The 9,870-nt window shown below is 53.4% G+C and overlaps 3 protein-coding genes; 2 read left to right on the top strand and 1 right to left on the bottom strand.

Moving 5' to 3' along the window:
- Positions 1-1,133: 1,133 nt before the first annotated feature.
- On the bottom strand, positions 1,134-5,626 carry CHC_T00008269001 (TIR domain-containing protein). XM_005710329.1 is given in 2 exon segments: positions 1,134-2,692; positions 2,693-5,626. 1 exon segment carries the CDS (start codon positions 5,624-5,626, stop codon positions 2,693-2,695), a length of 2,934 nt encoding a protein of 977 aa, XP_005710386.1. The 3' UTR covers positions 1,134-2,692.
- A 1,578-nt stretch (positions 5,627-7,204) lies between these two features.
- On the top strand, positions 7,205-8,724 carry CHC_T00006968001 (hypothetical protein). XM_005710328.1 is given in 3 exon segments: positions 7,205-7,494; positions 7,495-7,501; positions 8,351-8,724. The coding sequence occupies 2 exon segments, from the start codon at positions 7,495-7,497 to the stop codon at positions 8,722-8,724; spliced, it is 381 nt and encodes a 126-aa protein (XP_005710385.1). The 5' UTR covers positions 7,205-7,494.
- A 23-nt stretch (positions 8,725-8,747) lies between these two features.
- CHC_T00006967001 (hypothetical protein) lies at positions 8,748-9,575 on the top strand. The gene has a single exon (XM_005710327.1). It carries the CDS (start codon positions 8,748-8,750, stop codon positions 9,573-9,575), a length of 828 nt encoding a protein of 275 aa, XP_005710384.1.
- Positions 9,576-9,870: the final 295 nt, after the last annotated feature.

The following is a 9,870-nucleotide window of genomic DNA, read 5'->3' as shown; positions in this document are numbered from 1 at the left end:
TGAGACACAAATAAGACCCAACGCAACCACAAAATGCCAAAAGGGAAAACATTGACCCCTTTTCAACAAGGTCAAGTCCTTGCCTTGCAAAATGAAAATTTTTCTCAAAAAGAAATTGCTCGACGGGTGAAGAAGTCCCGCAAAGCCATCCAAACCTTTTTAAAGGACCCTAGGTGTACAACGAAAAGCACGCCGGTGGAAGTCCGTCCAAAATGACCCCTGCAGAGTCTTGTCGGCTTCTGCGTGAGGCCTCGAAGGAGAAGAAGTGCTGAAACATTTAGAAGTGAGCTAGAATTGCCGGTTTCTAAGCGCAGGGTACAGCAGATTTTATCAACAAACCCTCTCCTACAGTATCAGAAGGCAAAAATAGGGCCTCCATTGGCTCCAAGGCACAGAACAGTGCGCGTAAAGTGGGCAAAGGAAAGAGCAGGGTGGAACATGGAGAAATGGGAACAGGTCATCTTTTCAGAGGGAAAGAAATTCAATCTCGATAGTCCTGACGGGCTCTCCTACTACTGACACGACTTGCGAAAGGAGGGAAAGGTTTTGTCTCGTCGACAGATGGGAGGTAGCTCTTTAATGATATGGGGGGCATTTTCTGAACTTGGTACTTCAAATTTAGCGATAATTGCTGGTATGCATATCTGTACCAAGTACACTACGACGCTTGCTAACTATTTGCTGCCTTTTGCAGAAAGAATGCACGGCAATGGATGGGTATTTTAGGAGGATAATGCCTCTATCCATAGGTCTAAGGTAACGGAGGCATGGTTTATTGCTAACAATATTAACGTAATGAGCTGGCCCGCGTGAAGTCCCGACCTCAATCGCATTGAGAACGTTTGGGGAGTGCTCGCGCGGGCTGTCTACGCTGGTTGTCGTCAATATAACACAGTTGACGATCTAAAAACGGCAGTTCTTGAAGAATGGTCGAAATTGGACCGAAAGCATCTGTATGGGCTTGTGAAGAGCATGCACAAGCGTTGCTTAGATGTCATCGAAGCTGGCGGCGGTAAGACGTACTAGCCACTTGTAATCCTTCCGTTGGTGCGCTTTTCGTTTCAATGCTCTATAGTTCTTACACCCTCTACAGTAGCCGAAGTGGAGATATATTTCAAAATAATAAAGGGATCAATGCGAAATTTTGCTCTTTTATATGCAACATAGAATCAATGCCTTTGAGCAGTTTTTCCATTTGAATGGAACTTTGGGCACCCCAATGCATTCACCATTTGGGGGTGCTCTTTAGTTTTTCGTGCACTGTACACAGTAGTGCTCCTCTCAATAGAGAGGAGCATTACTACCGTTACCGTCCGTGGTGCAACGCAAACACGCAAACGTTCCGTCTCGGTCGGTACACCGACGGTGCGGGAGGGGACGTTGCTTCCCGTGCGTCATACCCTCCGAGTGCGTTTCGACGCGTACGTCGCCGGCTTCCGCTGCCGCTCGGCGGTCGTGCGTCCGCACCGGCTTGATTGGGGACAGCGGCTACTCGGGCAATGACAAAAACCCGTGTCCGTCTCCTCCCGTGTCACATCTAAATTAGGGTCGCCGGGTTCCTTTCCCGAGGTCCCCCGCTTTTCGACGGAGTCCGCCAGTGTGGTCGGGGCCGGCGTCGGATGGGGTGGGATCGCTCCGGTCTGGCCACGAGCCCATGGCTTCACACGTGCCACCCGATGCGTACTGGAGATATGTCCGACCCCCCCTGGGGTGTTCGCACATGATCGCGGAACGGGAGCTGTAGTCCTCATCTGCGGTGTTCCCCGTGTTGCGGCGTGCGCGGACGCTGCCGGCGTAAACGGGTACTACGAGAATGGCTCGGGCCTTCAAGCGACCTCGCCTCGTAGGTGCAGTACGGTCACCGAAGTTCCGGTCCGTTTCTCCGTCCTCGACTCTGGCGGTTCCTCGTCGCGTACCTTGCAAAAAGGTCCGACGCATGCTTTCGATCACGTAGACCGTGAAACGAAGCAGTTCAGGAAGGCGTGCTAGCTGCAGCCAGCGTGGTTGGAACAACCCTGTATTAACGACTTAACCTCTCCCTACTCTCTCGATGGCACCGCGCACTCGCGCGGCAGCCTCGGCGTGGTACCTCGTCGTGGGAACCTCATGCGGTGCGGTGCGGCGCCCTCCACTCCCCGGCGTGCAGAAGAGCGGCGGGGCGCGGGAAGAGCGCGTTGTCGGCGTTGGTTGGGATGGCCAGGCCGCGGGCCCGAAGTCGGCGTTTCCGCGTGCGTAAACCGCGAGGTTCCTCCGCCCGAGCGATGAGAACTCTTCGCTTGGCTCTGCTTCCCCGTATTCGTCGCACGCCACTCGCCAGCGTGCCGGCGCACATTCCTGCAGCGAGCAGGCTGGCGAAGTCGTCGACGTGGGCGGCGTATCCCCTCGTGCATTTCTCCGAGTTTTCCCCGTTTAACGCCTTCCTTCCTCGTCGTGCTCGCCCACCCTGGCCCGTTTTTCTTATCGTTTGCGGCGACCCCTCCATCTTGTGTTCCCCACGCCACTGGAGTGGATATTCGTGCTCTGCGTGCAGAGCGAGGGTCTGCTTGTGCGCCCTTGATTGAGGAGGTAGTCGGGGTCGGTGTCATGCGTTCCGTCAATGAAGGAGCGCTGCCAGTCGGCGGTGTTGGACGGGAGTTCGTGTCGGTCGGGAGCGGGGAAGGGTACACGCTATAAAGACCCTTCAGATTTACCTTCACACTGCCCTTTCTTGCTGCCAATACTCTCCCCATTTCTTTCTGACCCACATCACAATTCGTTTCACAAGCCTCTCTCGGTAATCATGCGCAAGTAGATCATGCACATTATTAGATGCCCACTCCATGTTTTCAATCCCAGTTATCTCTGTTATCTCTCGAAGCTCGGCTTTCACCATCGCCATCGTCGCTTCATTTTGTCTCTCTGCACTGTAGAACTTCTCTCGTTCAAAAAGACTCTTTCCCTTTTCATCCACGTATTGCTCAGGCTTGAAATCTCGGCATTCGCAAATGCTCAGCCGATAAAACACTGGCAGAATCGTCGGAGGCATCACCCCAGTTCTCCGTGCTTCTCTCCTTCGACATAAGAAGCATCGTAATTCCCTCATCGTCCATCTCCGAGCGGCAAACTCGGGGGATAGAATGAAGACACCAATCTTGGCCGACTCCATAGCTGCTGTCATTTCATCCGATCCTGTATCCCCAGGCTCGATCCGCGCCTTATCGAGGAAGCAGTTCAATCCTTCTTTCTGTACTTCATGGAACACGGGCCCTGCAATAAACGACTTGTCAGTCCCAGCGTGGCTTATGAATACATCCATGGCCTCCATTCGAACCACTTTAGAACTCTGCTGCATCATCCCCGACGCCTCAGGACGACAATCTTCCACAATTTCAGGCATCAGCTCCCAAAGCCTCCACGCCTCCTCACATGGGGAAGCGCATTCGCCATCGAGGTTCGGCAATCTCGCCTTTGTATCGTTCTCGACCCAATCTCCGGGCAACTGAAAGGAAGCCGTCCACTCTCCACCGCACCCGTTGAGGTCTAAGCGGCACTTCGTCCGCAGAAAGTGCTTCATACGAAACCGCTTGCCTCTGAGTGGCATGCTTGAAAACTCCTCTACCGCCGTCACACAAGTCCGCGCCACACTCACAGGATCCTGCGCAAACACCTTCCATTCAATATGCCGTTTTTGACTCACGAATGACACCACCACACGTCCAGTTTCTTTTAGCTCAACCCTCGCTGTCAAAACCGCAGCATTTGAACCAACCAACCCCACCTTTGCGGTAGCCCTTCCTACCTTTTTGTAAAGATGACTGATTAGGCAACTCATCAGACCGGGGGGAAATGCATCTACAAATTCAGTAACTAACCGTACCTCCGACTCGCCAGGTCGGCTCGCACAGTGCAGCCAGTTGCCAGCTTTCGGCAACAGCGCCGGTATCGCAATCAAGTCTTCCGAATGTACCGGGGTGCCATCAGCGGGTTGCACTCGCATGAGTATATCAACGCTGCATAAAACATCACACATGACGTTGCAAGTTTCCTTTGGGTGTTCGTGCCACAACGCTCTCAGACCTCCAAAAGTCACTAATCCCTTTGCCAGCATTCGTTCGTTTTTTTGACTCAATCTTTCTCGCACCAAAGCCTCGGGTCCAGTCACCCGCCGGACAAAGTCAAGCATGACATCAGGACAAGGGAAAACATAAAATTCTTCTTCTGATAGCTCAAACAAGACATTCCTCCCATGGCTGTTAAAATGTCGCAGTGCTTGTAACGCGTCCTGCTCTCGCTCCTTTTTTTTTGTACTGAACCCTGGAAAACCATCTACAAAATTCGATATATCGTTCTTGTTCAGAACAACAGGACGCCTTCTCTCTGTTTCCTCGACGAACGCTATCCAGCGAAGTGGTACTTCCTGTCTTGATGCTAGGATATCGGCCGACCGCTGCTTGATTAATTGCTCCAGTTCTTGTATTCCAGACTCTTCAGGGTCATCTTGGGAAGTTCTGTTTTCAACGGCGACGAGAGAAATGGCGCGACCTTCGCCGCCGTTCTCTGTTTCAAGTCCGGCACGCACCCACGTGTTATACACTGCTTCCCCAACCTCGTCCAACAAGCCCTTATGTAAAACCTTCACAGCGTCCCCCCAGTCCCCGCAACTATCCTTGTGTGTACCCACAATAATCGGTCGCAAAGATGCGGTATCCTGGACGAGTGCAAATACGAGTTGCATCCACCGACATAACTCTCTCACTTCGTCCAGACGAGTTTCCTCGTCTCGCAACCTCTTCAAGTTAACGACAAACACTATTAGGTTTCCGTTCTTAACGAACAAGGCGTGTGCCATCACATATTGTGACTGTCCTGCCAAGTCCCAGCACTGAATGAGTGGGCGTTGGGGCTGTGTTGAAGTTCTCCGGCATACAGGACCATCCTTCATCAGAGAAGCTATGTAGTCATGGGTTCTTTTTGGCGGATGAGAAGCATCGATGAGCTGCGAATTTGGACGGATGGAAACTTTCGACAGTTGTGGCGTCATTTCACTTTTTATCGAAGCAAAATCAATAGGAGAATCGCTCCTTCGGCGCTTCTTTTTCGATGGTGTGCAGTCTCCGGTGCCACTACGGATTACTGGATCGGAATTCTGCTTCACCACCTCGCTAGTTTTCGTTCGCGAATTAAAACTCATTTGCTGGTCAAGCTTGGGAGGATTCGATTGCCGTAATCTTGCAAGTATAGCTGTCAGCGAGTCTTGATGACAGGCCAAATCGTTCAATTCCTCTTGACTCCTCGGAATCTTCCGACTCCCTAGATGCACTTGTATCCAAGAGACTGCAGCCAGCTGAGTAGGATTATACCCACTAAGAAATGGCATCCCCTTAAGACTACGGACGAGTGATGTCTTTCCTCTTCCACCACCCCCTAACACAAGTAAAAAAATTTGTGACTGCTGTGCTTTTGCTTCGCTGAGAGTTGCCTCTACATATTCGTATGAGTCGCAGTGATCAACAAAAGGCCGGCTTTCGATTCCGTTCTTCACATTTAAAACTGAGCGACGTAGCTTTTCACATCGGATATCGCTAGGGACTCCTTCATGTTCGAATTTGAGCAATTTGGTAAGACATGTCATCGCTGGTGCGAACATGGTGTCGTTAGTAGTCTCTTCGAAAAGCTGTTTCGCACGAGCCGGGTTGCGCAGTGTTCCCATGTCGGGGGACATCAAGGTATGACCGAGCCAGATTTTGTACCGAGGCAATGGAGAAATGGAGATTGCTTCTTCCATTAGCACGATGGCGCGTCGTTTCCCGGCATTACTTCCTGCTCCGTCAAGGACGTTGTAAAGATTGATTGCCAAGTTTGCTCTCGCTTTGTGACATCGGTCCGAGGCGGATATTGAGCGTTCGAGGAGTTGAATTCCCTGTGGACGCAGTGAAGGGTTTGAAAAGTACTTGAAAGCAAGGTTGTTGAGGGTACCGGATATGAGGAATGGGTCCTCTGGAAGGGCAGTGATGGCCGAGAGAATTGCATCGTGTACGTAATCCGCAACGCGATTTGGCATATCCATTATAATCCTAGTCATGCGGGCAGTAAATGTTGCCAGGTCTTCCGTGCCAAAGCGTATGGAAAAGATTGGGGTACCCCGCAGACGGGTTGGGCGAGTGGGGAAGGTCTGAGTGAGCGGGTCGTAGGTATGCGGGATGGCTGAAAGTATTAGGCGATAAACTGTGAGGTCTTCTCTAAGAGATGGGGGAAGAAAGGGATGAAGGCGTGAGCGTCTCGCCAAACGGCGAAGGCGGGAGATGGCCACTGCACAGTGGATGGCAGGTAGCAACTTGGTTGGAGGTCGGTAAAGAAATACATGGCTAGGAACCGTAGTCGGGCAGGGTTTTGGGCTCGGGTCGACCGGGGCGCGATGTGAGGGTAACTGGACATTGTTTGCGGGCCGAGGAAGGTGCTGGAGACTTTGTTGGTGCAGGAACGAGTTGTCGGTTGGACTTTTGGTTGGAGGAAGAGCAAAGGTGGGTTGTCGGCGCTTCCGGGGCGGGGGGGAAGCGGGGGCTTCGGTGGTGGGAGGCTCATTGAAAGGAGGGCTTAGTGGCAGGGACTCGGAGCGGTGGTGGACGACCATTCAGAGAAGCGGGGAGGAAAATGAATGACTGGCGGGAAAGAGAAGATGAGCTCAAAGCCGCCATTAACAATGACTTTTGTCTTCTACTGCACCCAAGGTACACCAGTATAGACCAGCTTTAGAGGCATCTAAAGCTGGTCTATACTGGTCCCCCACCTCCTTACTTGTTCTGCGACACATGTGTCGTAAACAGATGCAAGAAAATGTAGTTCCAACAATGCAAGTGCTTTCTCTGTCTTAGTGCCTCAACCAGGCATTGCTGTCATTCTACGCTAGTTGTCCCTCGTTGCCTTCATTACAGTTCATCTAGCCCAGTTCTCTGTGCTGTACTAACGTTGGCCGTAAAGTCGCGAAAACACGTGTTTTGGCCGCGAGTTTGCTCGGATTTTCTGATTGCAAAATTTTCAGACAACGAGTTTTGCAAAACTCACAGCATACCGAAAACTCGGGACATGTGAGTTTTCCACAAGTTTTCACATCCGCCTGATTACTGTACGGCAGTGCCGGATCGACCCGTCTTGGGAAAAGGGCCACAAGGAAAACGAAGTGGGGTTTCCGCTCTCTCATCAGCACAAACGAGTCTCATACTGCACGGTTCGTACCAGTTTGCGTCATGGACGCCCCTATCACTTCATCTACCCAGAGTCCATCAACGGATCGAAGCACCACAAGATCTGCCACACATGCCGCTAAAGCAATCGCAGAAGACAGACAAGTAGAAGCTTCTAAAAAGCGGTCCTCTCTAAACGGCCCCCCTCAGCCCGTCAAGAAGACGAAACACATCGCCCTTTCGACTGACAACTATTCTATCCTTGTGGCGAGCTACAATATTCGCTTCAGCGAGTATTCGCCCAGGTGCACGTGATCCGTTGGACGGCACAACGATGTACAGTCGACCCTACGCATTAGTGCCGCCCTGTGTAAGGACTAATTATACGGCACTAATTCGGAGCGGCACAATCAGAAAGCAGAAACACTACCCGGCCAGAACTCTGTTATTAGAGTCTGCTGTCGTTGCCTTTGACCCTGTCTCTCATGCCTTGCTTCTAGAAAAGCTCGTTTTGCGGACCTCAAGTGCGATAAGGCATTGCTCATATCGCACTCCACACCCAGACTCTCCAAAGACCCAAACAACCTTGCTAGCACTACAGCACTCGGTACGGCCCGCCTCTCCGTAATTTCACACTCGTCTTCTGCCACACACTCATCCATCATAACATCACTGGCAGACTGATTCACTGGCAGACTGATTCTGTAGCTCTCCGCCATAATGTATTGAATCGCAAGCATCACTAATAGAAGCTTCTGCTACAAGCTCATTAGTCTCGATCTCAATCCATTCCTCCACATCTTTCCTGCAGAATTCTGCAGTTTCTGAAAGGCCGTCTTCTGGCACCAGGCTCAGTCGGGAGAGAAACCCTACTATACCATCCACCATAGATTTATCAATTTCTGTTTCATTTCGACCAACGTTCCGACCTGCAGCAGATGCCCAACCTCGATTTTCTGTGCAATCGTAAGGCGCGTACGCTAAGCTTTGGCGATCTTTTTAGGATTCATGTTAGGGTCTTTGAGTGAGGTGCCATCACGTCACCAATTGAGCTGAGGCGCATGAGGAGTGGCCGATGACGACGTCGTGCATGACACGTGGCAGAACCTGTGTCTGCCGGTTTTGGCGGCACTAATTCGAGGGTGGCAATAATGAAAGCGGCACTATTGCGCGTCCCCCCCCTGTACCAGACTTGCGTTTGTTGCGGGCAGGTACAGTACCTTGCTGGAGGTCAGTGCGCAAAACTCGTGGGATTTTTCAAACTCGGGTTTACTTTACGTCCAGCGAGTTTGTGGGCAAATGGAAAAAAACAACGCGTTATTCTACGGACAACGTTACTGTATCTGTACAGACCTCCCTCTCTCTAATCTCTGTAGGCCCAACTGCATGCTCATCTGGCACTGTCATGCCAACTGCATCCCCGATTGAGACAAACACCCTCCTTGTCAGAGCCTTCCCGTTCCTCCTTCTTCCAGCGCATGCTTCTACACTATCTGCCCCCCCCCCTCCCACACCCGCAACGCAATCCCCGGTCATCGCCACTCCCGTGTCCCACCGCCCCTGACCGGCCCGCGGCCCCCACCAGCCATGACCTCCGCCTTGCCGCAGCTGCAGAGCGCTTTCGGCTGGATCTACTTTTTCGCCTGGTCGGCCACCTTCTGGCCGCAAGTCCTGCTCATCTTGCGCCGCCGCACCACGGCCGGCCTCTCCACCGACTTTGTCACCATCAACATCGTCGGCTTCATCTCCTACGCCATCTTCACCTTCTCCTCGTACGCCGTGCCGGCCGTCTCGTCCTCGTACGTCGCCGCGACGGGCTACCCGCCGCAAGTCGAGCTGGCCGACGTCCTCTTCGCCGCGCACGGCGCCGTCATGTGTTCCGTGCTCGTCGCGCAGCTCTTCTTGTTCCCGCCGCGCATCGCGCCGAGGCGCTACGTCGCCGCGAGCGCGCTCGTCGCGCAGGCTCTCGTCCTGCTGGGGCTGGCGCTCGCGCTGCGCGGCCGCCTCGACTGGTACCGCTACCTGTCCGGCGCCGGGGCCGTCAAGGTCGTGGCGTCGCTGGTCAAGCACTTCCCGCAGGTGTGGCTCAACCGCGAGCGCGGCAGCACCGTGGGCTGGAGCTTCACCATGGTCTTGCTGGACGTGGTCGGCGGCAGCTTCAGCGTCGCGCAGCAGGCCGTCAAGGCCGTCCGCATGGGCTCCTGGGCGCCCTTCACGGCCAACTTGGCCAAGACGTTTCTCGCCGCGGAGAGCCTGGTCTTTGATTTTTGGTTCATACTTCAGCACACCGTTTTCTATGCCGACCACACCGACATCGACCTCGCGCCGTTCAAGCCCGTAGCCGAAGACGAGCACGCCGCGGACGCCGCGGACGAGCACGTGGAGCTCGTCTCGCGGCGCGGCAACTGGGTTTGACGAACGCCGGACGTTGGGGCACACGGTGCAGAAGAGTGAAATACTTTACAAATGTATATATACAAAAAAAAAAAAGCAAAAGCGCTGCTGACGCTTTTCCTAGCGCGCGGTATCATACGTCGAGAGACATGAGTTCCTCGCAGTTGCACCGGTGTCCTGCGCCTAGCGTAGCGCGCCTCAGCAGCCTTGCCTAGCGGACATTGCGCGGCAGACATTAGCGAGCGGAGCAGGCGTTGCAGCGGGGGCAGCGGCGGCCGCGGCGGCGGGGGAAGAGGGGGGGCCCTTCCTTGTGAAG

Source organism: Chondrus crispus, genomic scaffold, assembly GCF_000350225.1.
Source record: "Chondrus crispus Stackhouse genomic scaffold, scaffold_58, whole genome shotgun sequence".
In the NCBI taxonomy this organism is placed as follows: Eukaryota; Rhodophyta; class Florideophyceae; order Gigartinales; family Gigartinaceae; genus Chondrus; species Chondrus crispus.
Note: the sequence above shows the minus strand (reverse complement) of the source record. Positions and strands in the feature narration are given on the sequence as shown.